The 24279-nt window shown below is 38.5% G+C and overlaps 1 protein-coding gene across 1 annotated transcript in view; it reads left to right on the forward strand.

Moving 5' to 3' along the window:
- Positions 1 to 23027, forward strand: part of dmtn (dematin actin binding protein) — a 26595-nt gene extending 3568 nt beyond the window's left edge. Inside the window, 7 exon segments of the mRNA XM_062030878.1 lie at positions 12494 to 12599; positions 12671 to 12726; positions 12804 to 12854; positions 16197 to 16262; positions 16322 to 16376; positions 16379 to 16401; positions 22603 to 23027. Coding sequence (XP_061886862.1) covers positions 12494 to 12599; positions 12671 to 12726; positions 12804 to 12854; positions 16197 to 16262; positions 16322 to 16376; positions 16379 to 16401; positions 22603 to 22716 — 471 coding nt within the window. The 3' untranslated portion in view covers positions 22717 to 23027.
- Positions 23028 to 24279: the final 1252 nt, after the last annotated feature.

Below are 24279 nucleotides of genomic sequence, written 5' to 3' on the forward strand. Positions count from 1 at the left end.
AGAGTATATTTGTGTACTATAATAATAGGACAGGAACTAGAGAAGGTAGTGTATATTTGTGTACTATAATAATATAACAGGAACTAGAGAAGGTAGAGTATTTTTGTGTACTATAATAATATAACAGGAACTAGGGAAGGTAGAGTATTTTTGTGTACTATAATAATAGGACAGGAACTACAGAAGGTAGAGTATATTTGTGTACTATAATAATAGCACAGGAACTAGAGAAGGTAGAGTATATTTGTGGACTATAATAATAGGACAGGAACTAGAGAAGGTAGAGTATATTTGTGTACTATAATAATAGAACAGGTACTAGAGACGGTAGAGTATATTTGTATACTATAATAATACAACAGGGACTAGAGAAGGTAGAGTATATTTGTGTACTATAATAATAGGACAGGAACTAGAGAAGGTAGTGTATATTTGTGTACTATAATAATATAACAGGAACTAGAGAAGGTAGAGTATTTTTGTGTACTATAATAATAGGACAGGAACTAGAGAAGGTAGAGTATATTTGTGGACTATAATAATAGGACAGGAACTAGAGAAGGTAGTGTATGTTTGTGTACTATAATAATAGGACAGGAACTAGAGAAGGTAGAGTATATTTGTGTACTATAATAATAGGACAGGAACTAGAGAAGGTAGAGTATATTTGTGTACTATAATAATAGGACAGGAACTAGAGAAGGTAGAGTATATTTGTGTACTATAATAATACAACAGGAACTACAGAAGGTAGAGTATATTTGTGTACTATAATAATAGAACAGGAACTAGAGAAGGTAGGGTATATTTGTGTACTATAATAATAGGACAGGAAATAGAGAAGGTAGAGTATATTTGTGTACTATAATAATAGGACAGGAACTAGAGAAGGTAGAGTATATTTGTGTACTATAATAATAGGACAGGAACTAGAGAAGGTAGAGTATATTTGTGTACTATAATAATAGACAGGAACTAGAGAAGGTAGGGTATATTTGTGTACTATAATAATAGGACAGGAACTAGAGAAGGTAGCATATTTTTGTGTGCTATAATAATAGAACAGGAACTAGAGAAGGTAGAGTATATTTGTGTACTATAATAATACAACAGGAACTACAGAAGGTAGAGTATATTTGTGTACTATAATAATAGGACAGGAACTAGAGAAGGTAGGGTGTATTTCTGTACTATAATAATAGGACAGGAACTAGGGAAGGTAGAGTATATTTGTGTACTATAATAATAGGACAGGAACTAGAGAAGGTAGTGTATGTTTGTGTACTATAATAATAGAACAGGAACTAGAGAAGGTAGGGTATATTTGTGTACTATAATAATAGGACAGGAACTATAGAAGGTAGAGTATATTTGTGTACTATAATCATAGGACAGGAACTAGAGAAGGTAGTGTATATTTGTGTACTATAATAATATAACAGGAACTAGAGAAGGTAGCGTATATTTGTGTACTATAATAATAGAACAGGAACTAGAGAAGGTAGAGTGTATTTGTGTACTATAATAATAGCACAGGAACTAGAGAAGGTAGAGTATATTTGTGGACTATAATAATAGCACAGGAACTAGAGAAGGTGGAGTATTTTTGTGTACTATAATAATAGGACAGGAACTAGAGAAGGTAGAGTATATTTGTGTACTATAATAATAGAACAGGAACTAGAGAAGGTAGAGTATATTTGTGTACTATAATAATAGCACAGGGACTAGAGAAGGTAGAGTATATTTGTGTACTATAATAATAGAACAGGAACTAGAGAAGGTAGGGTATATTTGTGTACTATAATAATAGGACAGGTACTAGAGAAGGTAGAGTATATTTGTGTACTATAATAATAGAACAGGAACTAGAGAAGGTAGAGTATTTTTGTGTACTATAATAATAGAACAGGAACTAGAGAAGGTAGAGTATATTTGTGGACTATAATAATAGCACAGGAACTAGAGAATGTAGAGTATTTTTGTGTACTATAATAATAGAACAGGAACAAGAGAAGGTAGAGTATATTTGTGTACTATAATAATAGCACAGGAACTAGGGAAGGTAGAGTATATTTGTGTACTATAATAATAGACAGGAACTAGAGAAGGTAGGGTGTATTTGTGTACTATAATAATAGTACTTTTTCCACCAAGTACCACCAGAATGACTGACATTGAAACACAGCAGCGTAGTAGGCCTAAGTATTCATCAAAAACAAGGCAGAAGTACAAGTATATTCCACAATTTTGGCCACTGTAACAATACACACAGTTTGAACAGTAACACTGTATGGTTATTTAATCAAGTGATTATTTGGCGTACCAGTAGATGGCGCCCGCGTATATATAGGTATACTATGGTAAAGCATAATATTGGTGTACCATGGTATGGTATTGGTATTAGTATAGGTATAATATGTTATAGTATTGTATTGGTGTACTATGGTATATAATTATTGTACTGTGGTGTAATATAGGTATACTATTGTGTATTATAGTATTGGTGTAAAATGATATAATATACTTTAAGTATACTATGGTATAGTACAGTATTGTGGTGCAATGGTTAAAATATGGGTATACAATGGTATATTATAGATATACAATGGTATAACGCAGCATTGTGTATCTGGGTATTGTATAATATTGGTGTACTATGTTATAGTATTGGTGTACCATGGCATGGAATTATTGTACTATAACTATAGTATAGTACAGGTATACTGCAGTATGAAATAGTATAGCATTGTTGTACCATGGTATACTATTCGTAAATGATGGTATAATATAAGTATACTATGGTATAGTATACTATGGTATAGGTATATAAGTATACTATGGTATAGTACAGTATTGGTGTGCAATGGTAAAGTAATGTTACACAGTGTATTGTAGTTGTAGTATAGTATTATTGTACTATGGTATAGTATTGATATACAATGATGTATAATTATTGTACTGTGGTGTAATATTGATATACTATTGTATAGTATTGGTGTACAATGATATAATAAACTATAAGTATACTATGGTATAGTACATTATTGTGTGCAATGGTTAAAATATTGGTGTAACGCAGTATTGTGTATCTAGGTATTGTATAATATTGGTGTACTATGTTATGGTATTGGTGTACCATGGCATGGAATTATTGTACTATGACTGTAGTATAGTACAGGTATACTGCCATATAGAATAGTATAGCATTGGTGTACCATGGTATAGTATTGGTAAATAGTGGTATACGTATACTATGGTATAGTATACTATGGTATAGTACAGTATTAGTGTGCAATGGTAAGATAATATTATACAGTGGTATAGTATGGATATATTATGGTATAGTATTGTACTGTGTACCATTGAATAGTATAGTATAGGTTTACCATGTTATGGCATTTGTGTACAATGGTACATTTTGTAGTATTATTGTACTATGGTATAGTATTGGTATACAATGATGTATAATTATTGTACTGTGGTGTAATATAGGTATACTGTTGTATAGTATAGTATTGGTGTACAATGATGTCATATACTATAAGTATACTACGGTATAGTACAGTATTGGTGTGCAATGGTTAAAATATTGGTATACAATGGTATATTATAGATATACTATGGTATAATGCAGTATTGTGGAACAGGGTATTTTATAACACTGGTGTACTATGTTATAGTATTGGTGTACCATGGCATGGAATTATTGTACTATAACTATAGTATAGTACCGGTATACTGCAGTATATAATAGTATAGCATTGGTGTACCATGGTATACTATTGGTAAATGATGCTATGGTATAGTGCAGTATTGGTGTGCACTGGTATAGTATTCGTAAATGATGGTATAATATAGGTATATGATGGTATAGTGTTGTATTGTGTACCATGGAATCGTATAGTATTGGTTTACCATGTTATGGTATGTGTGTACCATGGTATACTTTGTATATTGTAGGTATAGTATTATTGTACTATGGTATAGTATTGGTATACAATGATATAGTATATGTATACTAAGGTTAAGTACAGTACTGGTGTGCTATAGTAATAATTGGTATATAACGTGAACTATAGGTATGCTATGGTGTAGTATAAAATTGTGTACTGTGGTATAGTATAGTATTGGTGTGCCATGGTGTAGTAAAGTATGTTAGAGTAATACAAGAGGCAGTAAGTGGAGTGAGAGAAGAAGACCTTTTGAGACACTTGTGATTTAGGGCTATATAAATAAACATTGATTGATTGATTGAAGACATTAGAATAGAATAGAATAGAAAGTACTTTATTGATCCCTGGGGAAAATTCAGCACCACAGTCCGCTCACAATAGACAATAAACACTTAGGTATTTTTTACATGTGAATAACATAAATACGGTCTATTACACAGCATTATTCACATGTGAATAACATAAATACAGTCTAGTATACAGCATTATTCACATGTGAATAACATAAATACAGTCTATTATACAGCATTATTCACATGTGAATAATATAAATACAGTCTAGTATACAGCATTATTCACATGTGAATAACATAAATACAGTCTATTACACAGCATTATTCACATGTGAATAATATAAATACAGTCTAGTATACAGCATTATTCACATGTGAATAACATTAGTTGAGCTCATAGGACTAGATAGTACAATCCCTCAGATTAATCAGCAGTTAGTGTTGAGTGGGGTGTGGGGGGTTAGGGGAAAAAGCTTCACTGGGGTCTTCAGGTGGGCACCCTCCTTCACTGGTGTTTCGTTGATAGGCCCACGACACCTCCGGAGGGCTCAACGGCGACATCTGGCGTCCCAGGTGTGCCCCCCTCTGCCTTTACCCCTAGATGTCATTTAGCAGCCCAGTTTGGGTCCTTTCTCTTGAACCATATCCATCTGCTACTTTGTTCAGCAGCATCCGACAGCGATTTGACAGCCCGCCGGAAGGCCTGACCTCTCAATCCCATTCCTTTGAGGAGCTTGGTTGTGGACGTAGCAACGAAGCCTCTGCACCCGACTTCAACTGGAAGCACTCGGGCACGCCAGCCGCGCTGCTCTGCCTCGGCTGCTATGTCCGCATACCTCAGTTGTTTGCGCTCATATGCTTCACCAACTGCTGCTTCCCATGGTACAGTTAGTTCAACAATGAACACAGTCTTCTGGGAGGTTGACCACAAGACCAGGTCCGGCCTGAAGCTGGTTGTAATGATTTCAGGCGGGAAGATGAGTTTGTGGTCCAAGTCAACCTGCATTTTCCAGTCCCGGGCAGAGTCCAGAAGGGTTGCCTCCACTCTTGCAGATGGTTTTGGTGGGAGTTGTCCTGCTCTTACAAACTGAGTGGTGATTGAGTGACTAGGGATTGGGGGAGGGAGGGCCTTGTTGTTATTTCTCTTTTCCTCCAGGGTGATCGCCAGCTGTCTCAAGACCTGGTTGTGCCTCCAGGTGTAGCGGCCTTGAGACAAACTGATTTTGCAGCCAGTGAGGATGTGACGGAGTGTTGCAGGGGTTTGACAGAGTGCACAAGAAGGATCTTCTCCAAACCATTGGTTTAAGTTCTTGGGTGTGGGAAGAACATCGTAGGTGGCTCTGATGATGAAGCTGATTTGGCTCCCTTCCATTTCCCAAAGATCCTTCCATGTGAGCTTACGATGCTCCAGGTTTTCCCAGCTAGTCCACTGTCCCTGTTTGGACTGTGCCACTGCTGTTGCACATCTGTCTGCCTCCTCTTGTTGTCGAACCTGATCAACCACCAGCTTTCTCCTCTGGGCTGATGTTGCTTTGTGCCATGTGGGTCGACTAGCCCCAAGTCCAAACCCACCTCTTCCGTGCTGCACTTGTCCCACTATGTCTCCATGCCTGAGAGCAGATTTGGCTTGTTGTACGGCCTCAGATGGGATCCATTTCCTCCCGGTTGTCAGTCTGGGAGCAACCGCTCGGATCACCTCATCTTGAGACTCAGTCAGTGTCATGCTCAGCCTCACCTTGGTGCATTTAAACTCCTCCGTGAGGCTAAAGATGGGCAGTTCCAGGGCACCATGACCATATAGGCCGATGTTACTGAGGCACCGTGGAAGGCCAAGCCACTTCTTGATGTATGCACTGACTGTTCTCTCCAGCTTCTCGACTTTGGACATGGGGATCTCATAGACCGTTAGTGGCCACATCAAACGGGGGAGCAATCCAAACTGTAGGCACCACAGTTTCAACTTGCCAGGAAGTAAGGTCTTGTCAATGCGGGCAAGGCCTTTGATGGTTTCTTCCCTCAGCTGATTGCTCTGGTCCGAGTCTTTGAGACTTGCGTTGTACAATCGCCCTAGACTCTTGACTGGCAGCTCTGACACCAACGGAATGGGAGTATCCTCGATGTAGAACCTCTGGTCCGTGAGTTTCCCCTTGACGATAGATATGCTCCTGGACTTGCTGGGTTTAAACTTCATCCGTGCCCATGAAATGTTGGCATGAAGCTTTCCCAGCAGATGTTTAGTGCATGCAATGGTTGAGGTCAAGGTGGTCATGTCGTCCATGTAGGCACGGATGGGAGGTAGACGCTGTCCCCCTTTCAGACGTTCTCCACCCACAACCCATTTGGAAGCTCGAATTATCACTTCCATTGCCATGGTGAAGGCTAGAGGGGAGATGGTACATCCAGCCATTATTCCCACCTCCAGAGATTGCCATGATGTTGTGTATTCTGTTGTTTTGACACAGAATTGCAGATCACGGAAGTAGTTTTTCACGAGGTTTGTGATGGTATTTGGGATGTGGAAGAAGTTGAAGGCTGTCCAGATGAGAGAATGAGGGACGGATCCAAAAGCATTGGCTAGGTCTAGGAATAAGACGTGCAGGTCTCTTCCTTCCCTCTTGGCAGATTGGATTTGGTGCCATATCATGCTTGTATGCTCCAAGCAGCCTGAGAAACCAGGTATTCCAGCTTTCTGCACGGATGTATCAATCAAGCTGTTTTGCTTCAGGTACGTTGTCATCCTTTTAGCAACGATGCTAAAGAAGACCTTCCCTTCAACGTTTACCAGGTTGATCTGCCGGAATTGATCGATGTTTGAGGCATCTTTTTCCTTTGGGATTAACACTCCCCCAGCTCTGCGCCACACTTTTGGGATGGTTTGCTTCGTCCACATCACCTTCATCTGCCTCCACAGAAAGCGTAAGACATTTGGGGAATTTTTGTACAGCTGATATGGAACTCCATTTGGTCCTGGAGCTGAAGCTGCCCTTGATTTCCTCATTGCTTCCTCAACCTCGCTCCACCTTGGGGGACTGTCGTCCAGTTGGTGTTCTGGTTGAGGTATTGGTGGCATGTCTGATGGTATCTCTCTCTCTTCGAATCTTTGACTGTCTGTGTGAGTGGTTTTCAGGTGGTCTTCCAGTTCCCTCTTTGGCACCTTAAGTGATCCACTCTTTTCCTTTGTGAAGAGGCCTTTCACAAATCTGAAAGGGTCCTTGTAGAAGGATGTTCTCGCCCTTTCCTTCCTCTTGCGTCGAGTCCTGAGGTTTTCAGCTCTCCGCAATCTTCCCAGGTGTCCCTTCAGGTCTGTTTGCAGGAGGTCAATGCCCACTCTTTCCTCCAGTGAGGCTCTCTTCCATTCCTTCCTCAAAAACCTTCTCTCTTTGACCAGTCGTTCGATTTCCTTTTGCCTTCTGGACTTTGGAGGGGTTGTTGATGGCATGTCCTTTTTCCCTGTCATGCGTGTTCCGAATCTTTCTGCTCCATAGGAGTAGATCAGATCTCCCATCTTCTCTAGTTTCTTCTCCACCGTTCCTTTGATTCCGTCCAGGATCTTGATCAGGTCTGCATCGATTATTCCCCACTCTTTCTTGCTGCTGGACTTTGGCCACTTCACATGAGGTCTGTGGCCTTGCATGTTCTTCTCCAAAGCAGGTTGCAAGTGGCTTGGTTCCACAATCTCTGATGTAGTGCTTGAATTACTTTCAGCCTCTGGGGTATTGATGCTCGGTGGACTGTGGGTTAAATCCTGCCGCTGAGCTTCACTCGCCTGACTTGACCTTTCTCTCAAAAGATAGAGATCAATGCGAGGTCCAGGCTTCGTTTTCTTCAAGCACTTCATCCGCCCTTGATGTATTTTAAGGCCTCTGATGGATGTTATTTTGGACCAGCCACAGCTGCATACTTGGCGCTCTTGTCCTTCAGCTGATGTTACTTGTTCTGTGCTGATTATCTGTTTCGTCGTCGTGTTCAATCCAGGGTCATTTGCCGGGTGTTCAGCCGATGAGTCTTCTTCCGCCCCCGCTCTCGCAGACTCTAGGGGTATTTTTCTCTTTGGGCGTGTCGTAGCAATGAGGGGTGGCCTTTGTCTACTTATTAAGCGACAGAGCCTGCCATCATGGATAGCTAGTCCATGACAGCCCCGTCGGGGTCTTTCCCTCCTGTCAGCTGTCTTTCCAAGCTGTCACAAGGTCTTTCCCTAGTTGTCAGCTGCCCTTTCACAGCAGTCACTGGATTTCTCCAGTTTATCAGTTGAGCTCATAGGACTAGATAGTACAATCCCTCAGATTAATCAGCAGTTAGTGTTGAGTGGGGTGTGGGGGGTTAGGGGAAAAAGCTTCACTGGGGTCTTCAGGTGGGCACCCTCCTTCACTGGTGTTTCGTTGATAGGCCCACGACACCTCCGGAGGGCTCAACGGCGACATCTGGCGTCCCAGGTGTGCCCCCCTCTGCCTTTACCCCTAGATGTCATTTAGCAGCCCAGTTTGGGTCCTTTCTCTTGAACCATATCCATCTGCTACTTTGTTCAGCAGCATCCGACAGCGATTTGACAGCCCGCCGGAAGGCCTGACCTCTCAATCCCATTCCTTTGAGGAGCTTGGTTGTGGACGTAGCAACGAAGCCTCTGCACCCGACTTCAACTGGAAGCACTCGGGCACGCCAGCCGCGCTGCTCTGCCTCGGCTGCTATGTCCGCATACCTCAGTTGTTTGCGCTCATATGCTTCACCAACTGCTGCTTCCCATGGTACAGTTAGTTCAACAATGAACACAGTCTTCTGGGAGGTTGACCACAAGACCAGGTCCGGCCTGAAGCTGGTTGTAATGATTTCAGGCGGGAAGATGAGTTTGTGGTCCAAGTCAACCTGCATTTTCCAGTCCCGGGCAGAGTCCAGAAGGGTTGCCTCCACTCTTGCAGATGGTTTTGGTGGGAGTTGTCCTGCTCTTACAAACTGAGTGGTGATTGAGTGACTAGGGATTGGGGGAGGGAGGGCCTTGTTGTTATTTCTCTTTTCCTCCAGGGTGATCGCCAGCTGTCTCAAGACCTGGTTGTGCCTCCAGGTGTAGCGGCCTTGAGACAAACTGATTTTGCAGCCAGTGAGGATGTGACGGAGTGTTGCAGGGGTTTGACAGAGTGCACAAGAAGGATCTTCTCCAAACCATTGGTTTAAGTTCTTGGGTGTGGGAAGAACATCGTAGGTGGCTCTGATGATGAAGCTGATTTGGCTCCCTTCCATTTCCCAAAGATCCTTCCATGTGAGCTTACGATGCTCCAGGTTTTCCCAGCTAGTCCACTGTCCCTGTTTGGACTGTGCCACTGCTGTTGCACATCTGTCTGCCTCCTCTTGTTGTCGAACCTGATCAACCACCAGCTTTCTCCTCTGGGCTGATGTTGCTTTGTGCCATGTGGGTCGACTAGCCCCAAGTCCAAACCCACCTCTTCCGTGCTGCACTTGTCCCACTATGTCTCCATGCCTGAGAGCAGATTTGGCTTGTTGTACGGCCTCAGATGGGATCCATTTCCTCCCGGTTGTCAGTCTGGGAGCAACCGCTCGGATCACCTCATCTTGAGACTCAGTCAGTGTCATGCTCAGCCTCACCTTGGTGCATTTAAACTCCTCCGTGAGGCTAAAGATGGGCAGTTCCAGGGCACCATGACCATATAGGCCGATGTTACTGAGGCACCGTGGAAGGCCAAGCCACTTCTTGATGTATGCACTGACTGTTCTCTCCAGCTTCTCGACTTTGGACATGGGGATCTCATAGACCGTTAGTGGCCACATCAAACGGGGGAGCAATCCAAACTGTAGGCACCACAGTTTCAACTTGCCAGGAAGTAAGGTCTTGTCAATGCGGGCAAGGCCTTTGATGGTTTCTTCCCTCAGCTGATTGCTCTGGTCCGAGTCTTTGAGACTTGCGTTGTACAATCGCCCTAGACTCTTGACTGGCAGCTCTGACACCAACGGAATGGGAGTATCCTCGATGTAGAACCTCTGGTCCGTGAGTTTCCCCTTGACGATAGATATGCTCCTGGACTTGCTGGGTTTAAACTTCATCCGTGCCCATGAAATGTTGGCATGAAGCTTTCCCAGCAGATGTTTAGTGCATGCAATGGTTGAGGTCAAGGTGGTCATGTCGTCCATGTAGGCACGGATGGGAGGTAGACGCTGTCCCCCTTTCAGACGTTCTCCACCCACAACCCATTTGGAAGCTCGAATTATCACTTCCATTGCCATGGTGAAGGCTAGAGGGGAGATGGTACATCCAGCCATTATTCCCACCTCCAGAGATTGCCATGATGTTGTGTATTCTGTTGTTTTGACACAGAATTGCAGATCACGGAAGTAGTTTTTCACGAGGTTTGTGATGGTATTTGGGATGTGGAAGAAGTTGAAGGCTGTCCAGATGAGAGAATGAGGGACGGATCCAAAAGCATTGGCTAGGTCTAGGAATAAGACGTGCAGGTCTCTTCCTTCCCTCTTGGCAGATTGGATTTGGTGCCATATCATGCTTGTATGCTCCAAGCAGCCTGAGAAACCAGGTATTCCAGCTTTCTGCACGGATGTATCAATCAAGCTGTTTTGCTTCAGGTACGTTGTCATCCTTTTAGCAACGATGCTAAAGAAGACCTTCCCTTCAACGTTTACCAGGTTGATCTGCCGGAATTGATCGATGTTTGAGGCATCTTTGTCCTTTGGGATTAACACTCCCCCAGCTCTGCGCCACACTTTTGGGATGGTTTGCTTCGTCCACATCACCTTCATCTGCCTCCACAGAAAGCGTAAGACATTTGGGGAATTTTTGTACAGCTGATATGGAACTCCATTTGGTCCTGGAGCTGAAGCTGCCCTTGATTTCCTCATTGCTTCCTCAACCTCGCTCCACCTTGGGGGACTGTCGTCCAGTTGGTGTTCTGGTTGAGGTATTGGTGGCATGTCTGATGGTATCTCTCTCTCTTCGAATCTTTGACTGTCTGTGTGAGTGGTTTTCAAATACAGTCTATTATACAGCATTATTCACATGTGAATAATATAAATACAGTCTATTATACAGCATTATTCACATGTGAATAACATAAATACAGTCTATTATACAGCATTATTCACATGTGAATAATATAAATACAGTCTATTATACAGCATTATTCACATGTGAATAACATAAATACAGTCTATTATACAGCATTATTCACATGTGAATAACATAAATACAGTCTATTATACAGCATTATTCACATGTGAATAACATAAATACAGTCTATTATACAGCATTATTCACATGTGAATAACATAAATACAGTCTATTATACAGCATTATTCACATGTGAATAATATAAATACAGTCTATTATACAGCATTATTCACATGTGAATAACATAAATACAGTCTATTATACAGCATTATTCACATGTGAATAATATAAATACAGTCTATTATACAGCATTATTCACATGTGAATAACATAAATACAGTCTATTATACAGCATTATTCACATGTGAATAACATAAATACAGTCTATTATACAACATTATTCACATGTGAATAACATAAATACAGTCTATTATACAGCATTATTCACATGTGAATAACATAAATACAGTCTATTATACAGCATTATTCACATGTGAATAACATAAATACAGTCTATTATACAGCATTATTCACATGTGAATAATATAAATACAGTCTATTATACAGCATTATTCACATGTGAATAACATAAATACAGTCTATTATACAACATTATTCACATGTGAATAATATAAATACAGTCTATTATACAGCATTATTCACATGTGAATAACATAAATACAGTCTATTATACAGCATTATTCACATGTGAATAATATAAATACAGTCTATTATATAGCATTATTCACATGTGAATAACATAAATACAGTCTATTATACAGCATTATTCACATGTGAATAACATAAATACAGTCTATTATACAGCATTATTCACATGTGAATAACATAAATACAGTCTATTATACAACATTATTCACATGTGAATAATATAAATACAGTCTATTATACAGCATTATTCACATGTGAATAACATAAATACAGTCTATTATACAGCATTATTCACATGTGACTAACATAAATACATTATACATTTACAGTACATGTACAGTCAAAAGGAACACATGCATTATACAGTCTGATGGCTGTCGGTATGAAGAAGTAGTACTTGAGGAAGTATAAGTAGGAGTAGACATTACTTCAATGTTTGTGTTGTCCAGATCAAGTCCAACCTGGGACGTCTGATCCTGAAGGAAGAGAAGGAGAAAGCGTCTACTTTCCGCAGGAAGACCCAGTCTCTGCCTGACAGAGGTCACATGCACACCAGTGAGACTCAAGTGCACCCGCCGGCACCCTCGTGGAGCCCGATTCACGCCACGTGTGTTTCCTGTCCGCAGGTCTGGCGGCGAGCGCTTCCAAGTCACCGTCCCGTTCGGGCTCGGGGCTGACCAGAGTGAGTACTTCCTGTTTCTTGTCGGCCACTTCCTGTCCGTTCAGGACGACATGGTGACGAGCGCGTTGTTCCTTCAGATGCAGTCGGCCGACTTCCCCGCGGACGCTGCCGCGCGTACAGGTGGGAGGGCTCTTAGGCGACTTCCTGTCCGACGCCGCCCGTCAACTTGACTGACGCTTGTCTTCTTTGTGTCTCCACAGCGGCTCAGGTGAGCGCGGCAACGGGAGGCGGAGCCTGCGTTCGAGAGGCGCGGTTTACTTCGGGATAAACGTGACGGCCGACGCAAAGAACACGTTGTGCACAAATTTAATGTTCTTGTATTTCTACCCTTCTTGAGACATGAAGAAGGAAAAGTATCTTCCATATGAGGAGGTGTGAACAAGTGATGACATAAATCATGGTCCCAATAACATTGCGTCTAATAGACAATGTCTCATTTGCACCCCTGCTGGTCAAAATGAGGGTGGTCCCAAAAAGGAGGGATTTGTCAAATTGACTGTGTGTCGCTTTTAAAAGTGCTCCCCCTCTGGTCAACATATGTAATAACAAGTGTGTGTAAAAAATTGAAATGCGCCCCCTTTGGCCAAAATTTATAAAATATGTATATAGAGACATACTGTAATAACTTGAAGTAAATAATGAAGATTAAAAACCAATTACAAAAAAAAAATTGAAAAAATAACTAAAAGCTTACCTTTTTATATTTGCATAGTGTGTATATATTATTAATGTAACATTGCATCTAATAGAGAATGTCTCATTTGCACTGAGGGTGGTCCCAAAAAGGAGGGATTTGTCACATTGAGTGTGTGTCGCTTTTAAAAGTGCTCCCCCTCTGGTCAACATATGTAATAACAAGTGTGTGTAAGTAATTGAAATGCGCCCCCTTTTGGCCAAAATGAATACAAAAAATAAAATAAATATGTATATAGAGACATACTGTAATAACTTGAAGTAAATAATGAAGATTAAAAAACAACTAGATGAGGCAATTCTTGAAGGAATTGCGTGCGAATGCTCCAATGCTGGAGTTGAACTGAAATCCTGGAATTTTTTTGAGAATTGCTGAAGTTAGAGCACATAATTCGCCAAAAAGTTTGAATATTTTGAAGTGGGAACAGTTTGAATCAGATGAAAAATGTGGAAGTTGTGGAACTTTGAAGAATGTCCCATTGATTTCAATGGGAATTTCCCCAAAATTTTGGGAATTTCAGGAAAAGCGGATTTTTTATTTTTAAATGGTAAAAAACTTGAATGGTCTGACTGGGTTGAAATGGTTGGTGTTGGAATTTTTCAAACCGGTCGAGAAATGTTGAAGTAGTAACATGTTGACTTGAGAAATGGTATTTCCTGGAGTTTTGGGAAAACCGTGGAATTTTTCCAGTTCAAAAAACAACTTAGTTTTTTGTCCTGATTAAGAGGAATGTTTTGATGATGGAACGGTTGAAGTGGGTTGAAAGATGTGGAAGGAGTAGTCGCCAGAAAAAAGGGTGGAAATAGGGCTTTAGAAAACCAGAAATTCTGGGAAATCCTGGAATTTTTTTTAGAATTGTTGTAGTAAAGCACATAATTCGCCAAAAAGTTTGAATATTTTGAAGTGGGAACAGTTTTAATCAGATAAAAAATGTGGAAGTTGTGGAACTTTGAAGAATGTACCATTGATTTCAATGGGAATTTCCAAAAAATGTGGGAATTTCAGGAAAAGCGGATTTTGTTTGTGAAAATGGTAAAAAAAACTGGAATATTCTGACTGAGTTGAAATGGTTGGTGTTGGAATTTTTAAAATCGGTCAAGAAATGTTGAAGTAGTAACATGTTGACTTGAGAAATGGTATTTCCTGGAATTTCGGGAAAACCGTGGAATTTTTCCAGTTCAAAAAACAACTTTGTTTTTTGTCCTGATTAAGAGGAATGTTTTGATGATGGAACGGTTGAATTGGGTTGAAAGATGGGGAAGGAGTAGTCGCCAGAAAAAAAGGTGGACATAGGGCTTTAGAAAACCAGAAATTCTGGGAAATCCTGGAATTTTTTTTAGAATTGTTGAATTAAAGCACATAATTTGCCAAAAAGGCTGAATATTTTGAAGTGGGAACAGTTTTAATCAGATACAAAATGTGGAAGTTGTGGAACTTTGAAAAATGTCCCATTGATTTCAATGGGAATTTCCCAAAAATTTGGGAATTTCAGGAAAAGCTGTTTTTTTTTGTAAAAAACTTGACTGGTCTGAATGAGTTGAAATGTTTGGTGGTGGAATTTTTAAAATCGGGCGAGAAATGTTGAAGTAGTAACATGTTGACCTGAGAAATGGTATTTCCGGGAATTTCGGGAAAACCGGGAATTTTTCCAGTTCAAAAAACAACTTTGTTTTTTGTCCTGATTAAGAGGAATGTTTTGATGATGGAACGGTTGAAGTGGGTTGAAAGATGGGGAAGGAGTAGTCGCCAGAAAAAAAGGTGGACATAGGGCTTTAGAAAACCAGAAATTCTGGGAAATCCTGAATTTTTTTTTAGAATTGTTGAAGTAGAGCACATAATTCGCCAAAAAGTTTGAATATTTTGAAGTGGGAACAGTTTTAATCAGATAAAAAATGTGGAAGTTGTGGAACTTTGAAGAAAGTCCCATTGATTTCAATGGGAATTTCCCAAAAATTTGGGAATTTCAGGAAAAGCGGATTTTTTTTGTGAAAATGGTAAAAAAACCCTGGAATGTTCTGACTGAGTTGAAATGGTTGGTGTTGGAATTTGGAATTTTTAAAATCGGTCGAGAAATGTTGAAGTAGTAACATGTTGACTTCAGAAATTGTATTTCCTGGAATTTCGGGAAAACCGTGGAATTTTTCCAGTTAAAAAAACAACTTTGTTTTTTGTCCTGATTAAGAGGAATGTTTTGATGATGGAACGGTTGAAATGGGTTGAAAGATGGGGAAGGAGTAGTCGCCAGAAAAAAGGGTGGGAATTCTGAGAAATCGTGGAATGTTTTGGAACTTGGAAAAAGCGTAGTTTGAATTTCCAGGATGGTGGAACGGTTTGAATCAGTTGAAAAATGTGGAAACGGTGGAAGTTTGAAAAATGGCTGATTCATTTTCAATGGGAAAAATGTCCCAGTAAAACCTGGAATTCTGGGAAATCTGGGAATTTTTGGAATTAGTCAAGGGACAGCCCGCAATTCCCGAATTGGCTGAACAGTTTGAAGTTGGAATGCTTTGAATCGGGTGAAAAATGTGGAAGGTAGAGCGCGCCAAAACCTGGAGAAGAAGAAGAAGAATTGGAGCATTCACACAATTACAAACAAACAAAACCAAACCAAAAAATGACTAAAAGCTTACCTTCTTTATATTTGCATGGTATGTATATATTATTAATGTGGTAAATACACATGTTTATATATGTAGAAAGGCTGGTCCTAAAGAGGGAGGCATTTTTCTCAGGTCTCAAGAAGGTAACAAATACAAGAACGTGTGTTTGTGTTCAGAATGGTGAGGCCCAAAGGGAGCGCATGGATCGAGGGAACTCGTTGCCGAGCATCTTGGAGCAGAAGGTGAGACGCGCCGTGCCGCCATGTTGGGTCCACTTACCCCTGTGCGCCTTTCCCTGCAGGTGTATCCCTACGAGGCGCTGATAGTCACCCACAGGGGGCGATGCAAGCTTCCTCCGGAGTGGACCGCACTCGTCTAGAGGTGAGGCGGGACAACAATGACGTGTGTGTGTGTGTGTGTGTGTGTGTGTGTGTGTGTGTGTGTGTGTGTGTGTGTGTGTGTGTGTGTGTGTGTGTGTGTGTGTGTGTGTATTTCTACCCTTCTTGAGACATGAAGAAGGAAAAGTATCTTCCATATGAGGAGGTGTGAACAAGTGATGACATTAATCATGGTCCCAATAACATTGCATCTAATAGACAATGTCTCATTTGCACCCCTGCTGGTGACATCTATCAACATGAGGGTGTAAAAGTGCTCCCCCTCTGGTCAACATATGTAATAACAAGTGTGTGTAAGAAATTGAAATGTGCCCCCTTTGGGCAAAAGGAATACAAAAAATTAAACAAATATGTATATAGAGACATACTGTAGTAACTTGAAGTAAATAATGAAGATTAAAAACCAATTACAAACAAAAAATTCCCCCAAAAATAAATGAACTAAAAGCAGTCTTTTTCTCACAATGTGTCAACTTTTTTCTTATAAAATTGGGAACAATTTCTCATATTCTTTCTGCTTCCGTAATATTGCAGTATTTTCTCCTAAAATTATTACTTTTAATGTAAAATTATTACTTTTTTAATGTAAAATTATTACTTTTTTAATGGAAAATTATTACTTTTTAATGCAAAACGGTGATGTTTGTTACATAAAATTCTGACTTTTATCACAATATTGCCAATTTTTTTGTGTTGTTCTTGTAAAATAGTGACATTTTTTTGAGTAAAATGATGACTTTTGTCATCATTTTGCCAAGTAAAAATTCCGATTATTGTTATAATATTGCCAAAATGTTTAAGTTTTCTTATAAAATTGTGACTTTTTTCGAGTAAAATGACGACACTTTTCATAAAATTGCCAAAGGTTTAAGCTTTTTTTGTAAAATTGCGACTGTCATTGAGTAAAATTCCAACTTTTATCATAATATTGCACAAATGTTCAGTTTTTCTTGCAAAATTTTGACTTGCGTTGAGGAAAATGACGACTTTTATTATAACACTGCCTAATTTCTAAGGTTTTCTTGTGAAATTCCAACACATTTTTCTCTCAAGAAGGTAACCAAATACAAGAGTGTGTGTGTGTGTGTTCTTGTATTTCTACCCTTCTTGAGACATGAAGAAGGAAAAGTATCTTCCATATGAGGAGGTTGTGAACAAGTGATGACATAAATCATGGTCCCAATAACATTGCATCTAATAGACAATGTCTCATTTGCACCCCTGCTGGTGACATCTATCAACATCAGGGTGTAAAAGTGCTCCCCCTCTGGTCAACATATGTAATAACAAGTGTGTGTAAGAAATTGAAATTTGACCCCTTTGGGCAAAAGGAATACAAAAAATTAAACAAATATGTATATAGAGACATACTGTAATAACTTGAAGTAAATAATGAAGATTAAAAACCAAATACAAACAAAAAATTCCCCCAAAAATAAATGAACTAAAAGCAGTCTTTTTCTCACAATGTGTCAACTTTTTTCTCATAAAAGTGGGAACAATTTCTCATATTCTTTCTGCTTCCGTAATATTGCAATATTTTCTCCTAAAATTTTTATGTAAAATTATTACTTTTTGAATGTAGAATTATTACTTTTTAATGCAAAACGGTGACGTTTGTCACATAAAATTCTGACTGTTATCACAATATTGCCAATTTTTTGTGTTGTTCTTGTAAAATAGTGACATTTTTTTGAGTAAAATTATGACTTTTGCCAAGTGAAATTCTGATTGTTATTATAATATTGCCAAAATCTTTAAGTTTTCTTATAAAATCGAGACTTTTGTCGAGTAAAATGACGACACTTTTCATAAAATTGCCAAAGGTTTAAGCTTTTTTTGTAAAATTGCGACCGTCATTCAGTAAAATTCCAACTTTTATCATAATATTGCACAAATGTTCAGTTTTTCTTGTAAAATTTTGACTTGCGTTGAGTAAAATGACGACTTTTATTATAACACTGCCAAAATTCTAAGGTTTTCTTGTGAAATTCCAACTAATTTTTCTCTCAAGAAGGTAACAAATACAAGAGTGTGTGTGTGTGTTCTTGTATTTCTACCCTTCTTGAGACATGAAGAAGGAAAAGAAGCTTCCATATGAGGAGGTGTGAACAACTGATGACATAAATCATGGTCCCAATAACATTGCATCTAATAGACAATGTCTCATTTGCACCCCTGCTGGTGACATCTATCAACATCAGGGTGTAAAAGTGCTCCCCCTCTGGTCAACATATGTAATAACAAGTGTGTGTAAAAATCTGAAGTGCTCCCCCTCTGGTCAACATATGTAATAACAAGTGTGTGTAAGAAATTGAAATTTGCCCCTTTGGGCAAAAGGAATACAAAAAATTAAACAAATATGTATATAGAGACATACTGTAGTAACTTGAAGTAAATAATGAAGATTAAAAACCAAATACAAACAAAAAATTCCCCCAAAAATAAATGAACTAAAAGCAGTCTTTTTCTCACAATGTGTCAACTTTTTTCTCATAAAAGTGGGAACAATTTCTCATATCTTTCTGCTTCCGTAATATTGCAATATTTTCTCCTAAAATTTTTATGTAAAATTATTACTTTTTGAATGTAAAATTATTACTTTTTAATACAAAACGGTGACGTTTGTCACATAAAATTCTGACTGTTATCACAATATTGCCAATTTTTTGTGTTGTTCTTGTAAAATAGTGACATTTTTTTGAGTAAAATTATGACTTTTGCCAAGTGAAATTCTCATTGTTATTATAATATTGCCAAAATCTTTAAGTTTTCTTATAAAATCGAGACTTTTGTCGAGTAAAATGACGACACTTTTCATAAAATTGCCAAAGGTTTAAGCTTTTTTTGTAAAATTGCGACTGCCATTCAGTAAAATTCCAACTTTTATCATAATATTGCACAAATGTTCAGTTTTTCTTGTAAAATTTTGACTTGCGTTGAGTAAAATGATTACTTTTATTATAACACTGCCAAAATTCTAAGGTTTTCTTGTGAAATTCCAACTAATTTTTCTCTCAAGAAGGTAACAAATACAAGAGTGTGTGTGTGTGTGTGTGTGTTCTTGTATTTCTACCCTTCTTGAGACATGAAGAAGGAAAAGTATCTTCCATATGAGGAAGTGAACAAGTGATGACATAAATCATGGTCCCGATAACATTGCATCTAATAGACAATGTCTCATTTGCACCCCTGCTGGTGACATCTATCTAAATGAGGGTGTAAAAGTGCTCCCCCTCTGGTCAACATATGTAATAACAAGTGTGTGTAAGAAATTGAAATTTGCCCTCTTTGGGCAAAACGAATACAAAAAATTAAACAAATATGTATATAGAGACATACTGTAATAACTTGAAGTAAATAATGAAGATTAAAAACCAATTACAAACAAAAAATTCCCCCAAAAATAAATGAACTAAAAGCAGTCTCTTTCTCACAATGTGTCAACTTTTTTCCTTATAAAAGTGGGAACAATTTCTCATATTCTTTTGCTTCCGTAATATTGCAATATTTTCTCCTAAAATTATTATGTAATATTATTACTTTTTGAATGTAAAATGATTACTTTTTAATGCAAAACGGTGACGTTTGTCACATAAAATTCTGACTGTTATAACAATATTGCCAATTTTTTGTGTTGTTCTTGTAAAATAGTGACATTTTTTTGAGTAAAATGATGACTTTTGTCATCATTTTGCCAAGTAAAATTCCGATTATTGTTATAATATTGCCAAAATGTTTAAGTTTTCTTGTAAAATTGTGACTTTTGTCGAGTAAAATTACGACACTTTTCAAAAAATTGCCAAAGGTTTAAGCTTTTCTTGTAAAATTGCGACCGTCATTGAGTAAAATTCCAACTTTTATCATAATATTGCACAAATGTTCAGTTTTTCTTGTAAAATTTTGACTTGCGTTGAGTAAAATGACGACTTTTATTATAATACTGCCTAAATTCTAAGGTTTTCTTGTGAAATTCCAACTAATTTTTCTCTCAAGAAGGTAACAAATACAAGAGTGTGTGTGTGTTCTTGTATTTCTACCCTTCTTGAGACATGAAGAAGGAAAAGTAGCTTCCATATGAGGAGGTGTGAACAAGTGATGACATAAATCATGGTCCCAATAACATTGCATCTAATAGACAATGTCTCATTTGCACCCCTGCTGGTGACATCTATCAACATGAGGGTGTAAAAGTGCTCCCCCTCTGGTCAACATATGTAATAACAAGTGTGTGTAAGAAATTGAAATGTGCCCCCTTTGGCCAAAATGAATACAAAAAATAAATTAAAAATGTATATAGAGACATACTGTAATAACTTGAAGTAAATAATGAAGATTAAAACCAATTACAAACAAAAAATTCCCCCCAAAATAAATGGACTAAAAGCAGTCTCTTTCTCACAATGTGTCAACTTTTTTCTTATAAAATTGGGAACAATTTCTCATATTCTTTCTGCTTCCGTAATATTGCAATATTTTCTCCTAAAATTATTACTTTTTAATGTAAAATTATTATTTTTTTAATGGAAAATTATTACTTTTTTAATGGAAAATTATTACTTTTTAATGCAAAACGGTGACGTTTGTCACATAAAATTCTGACTTTTATCACAATATTGCCAATTTTTGTTTTGTTTTTGTAAAATAGTGACATTTTTTTGAGTAAAATTATGACTTTTGTCATCATTTTGCCAAGTAAAATTCCGATTATTGTTATAATATTGCCAAAATGTTTAAGTTTTCTTGTAAAATTGTGACGTTTTTTGAGTAAAATTATGACTTTTGTCACCATTATGCCAAGTAAAATTCCGATTATTATTGTAATATTGCCAAAATGTTTAAGTTTTCTTATAAAATTGTGACTTTTGTAGAGTAAAATTACGACACTTTTCAAAAATTTCCTAAGGGTTTAAGGTTTTCTTGTAAAATTGCGACTGTCATTGAGTAAAATTCCAACTTTGATCATAATATTGCACAAATGTTCAGTTTTTCTTGTAAAATTTTGACTTGCGTTGAGTAAAATGATGACTTTTATTATAACACTGCCAAAATTCTAAGGTTTTCTTGTGAAATTCCAACTAATTTTTCTCTCAAGAAGGTAACAAATACAAGAGTGTGTGTGTGTGTGTTCTTGTATTTCTACCCTTCTTGAGACATGAAGAAGGAAAAGTATCTTCCATATGAGGAGGTGTGAACAAGTGATGACATAAATCATGGTCCCAATAACATTGCATCTAATAGACAATGTCTCATTAGCACCCCTGCTGGTGACATCTATCAACATGAGGGTGTAAAAGTGCTCCCCCTCTAGTCAACATATGTAATAACAAGTGTGTGTAAGAACCTGAAATGTGCCCCCTTTGGCCAAAATTAATTAAAAAAATAAAAAAATATTTATATAGAGACATACTGTAATAACTTGAAGTAAATAATGAAGATTAAAAACCAATTACAAAAAAAAATTCTCCCAAAAATTTAACTAAAAAAAGTCTTTTTCTCACAATGTGTCGACTTTTTTCTTATAAAAGTGGGAACAATTTCTCATATTCTTTCTGATTCCGTAATATTGCAATATTTTCTCCTAAAATTATTACTTTTTAATGTAAAATTATTACTTTTTAATGTAAAAATATACATTTTTAATGCAAAACGGTGACGTTTGTCACATAAAATTCTGACTGTTATCACAATATTGCCATTTTTTTTTGGTTCTTGTAAAATAGTGACATTTTTTGAGTAAAATCATGACTTTTTCCAAGTGAAATTCTGATTGTTATTATAATATTGCCAAAATCTTTAAGTTTTCTTATAAAATCGAGACTTTTGTCGAGTAAAATTACGACACTCTTCATAAAATTGCCAAATGTTTAGGCTTTTCTTGCAAAATTGCGACTGTCATTGAGTAAAATTCCAACTTTTATCATAATATTGCACAAATGTTCAGTTTTTCTTGTAAAATTTTGGCTTGCGTGGAGTAAAATGACGACTTTTATTATAATACTGCCTAAATTCTAAGGTTTTCTTGTGAAATTCCAACTAATTTTTCTCTCAAGAAGGTAACAAATACAAGAGTGTGTGTGTACGTGTGTGTGTGTGTGTGTGTGTGTGTGTGTGTGTGTGTGTGTGTGTGTGTGTGTGTGTGTGTGTGGCACATATTAAGCGTGCTTGTGGTGCGTGCCCTCAGAGACATCTGGCGCCGCACGAGTTCGAGCAGTTGTTCGGGATGAGCGCTGGCGAATTCGACCGCCTATCTCTATGGAGACGAAATGACCTGAAGAAGAAAGCCTTGCTCTTCTAACAGGAAGTGACATCACGGCCAAGCAAGTGTTTGGCTACATCACAGCACGCTAAAAAACGCTACTTAGGAAGCAGCTTGTGTTGTCATGGTTACCAGCGCCACCGCGACATCGCGGCGCTCTCCAGTCGACCCCCCCGGCCTCCCATGAGGAATTATCCGATCACAGCTTTGGACTTTTCACGTGTTGCTCGCCGCCATGTTCCAGGTTCTGATGTTTCACTGCTGCCAATAAACCGCCCACAAACACTGACTGATGTCATTTTCCAACCACGCGCTGGGAGCATTTCAAAATAAAAGCCTGAGAGTGCAATAATAACAACTCGATTCGATTCAAACCAATTCTCGCATTATATTATTTGGTATAAGGAGGATTGATTGATTGAAACTTGTATTAGTAGATTGCACAGTGAAGTACATATTCCGTACAATTGACCACTAAATGGTAACACCCCAATAAGTTTTTCAACTTGTTTAAAGGCCTACTGAAATGAAATGTTCTTATTTAAACGGGGATAGCAGGTCCATTATATGCGTCATATTTGATCATTTTGCGATATTGCCATATTTTTGCTGAAAGGATTTAGTAGAGAACATCGACGATAAAGTTCGCAACTTTTGGTCGCTGATAAAAAAAAGCCTTGCCTGTACCGGAAGTAGCGTGACGTCACAGGTTGAAAGGCTCCTCACATTTCCCCATTGTTTACACCAGCAGTGAGAACGATTCAGACCGAGAAAGCGACGATTACCCCATTAATTTGAGCCAGGATGAAAGATTCGTGGGAACGTGAGAGTGAAGGACTAGAGTGCAGTGCAGGACGTATCTTTTTTCGCTCTGACCATAACTTAGGTACAAGCTGGCTCATTGGATTCCACACTCTCTCCTTTTTCTATTGTGGATCACGGATTTGTATTTTAAACCACCTCGGATACTATATCCTCTTGAAAATGAGGGTCGAGAACGCGAAATGGACATTCACAGTGACTTTTATCTCCACGACAATACATCGGCGAAGCACTTTAGCTACGGAGCTAACGTGATAGCATCGGGCTTAAATGCAGATAGAAACAAAAGAAACAAACCCCTGACTGGAAGGATAGACAGAAGATCAACAATACTATTAAACCATGGACATGTAACTACAAGGTTAATGCTTTCCAGCCTGGCGAAGCTTAACAATGCTGTTGCTAACGACGCCATTGAAGCTAACTTAGCAACGGGACCTCACAGAGCTATGCTAAAAACATTAGCTATCCACCTACGCCAGCCAGCCCTCATCTGCTCAACACCCGTGCTCACCTGCGTTCCAGCGATCGACGGAGCGACGAAGGACTTCACTAGATCATAGATGCGGTCGGCGGCCCGGAGACGGAGGAAGTCAACCCAGACACCGGTGAGGACAGCGGCGGACGCCGTTGTGTTGCTGTAGCCAGCCGCTAATACACCGATCCCACCTACAGCTTTCTTCTTTGCTGTCTTCATTGTTCATTGAACAAATTGCAAAAGATTCACCAACACAGATGTCCAGAATACTGTGGAATTTTGTGATGAAAACAGACGACTTA

The sequence above is a fragment of the Entelurus aequoreus genome, linkage group LG21 (assembly GCF_033978785.1).
Source record: "Entelurus aequoreus isolate RoL-2023_Sb linkage group LG21, RoL_Eaeq_v1.1, whole genome shotgun sequence".
In the NCBI taxonomy this organism is placed as follows: domain Eukaryota; kingdom Metazoa; phylum Chordata; class Actinopteri; order Syngnathiformes; family Syngnathidae; genus Entelurus; species Entelurus aequoreus.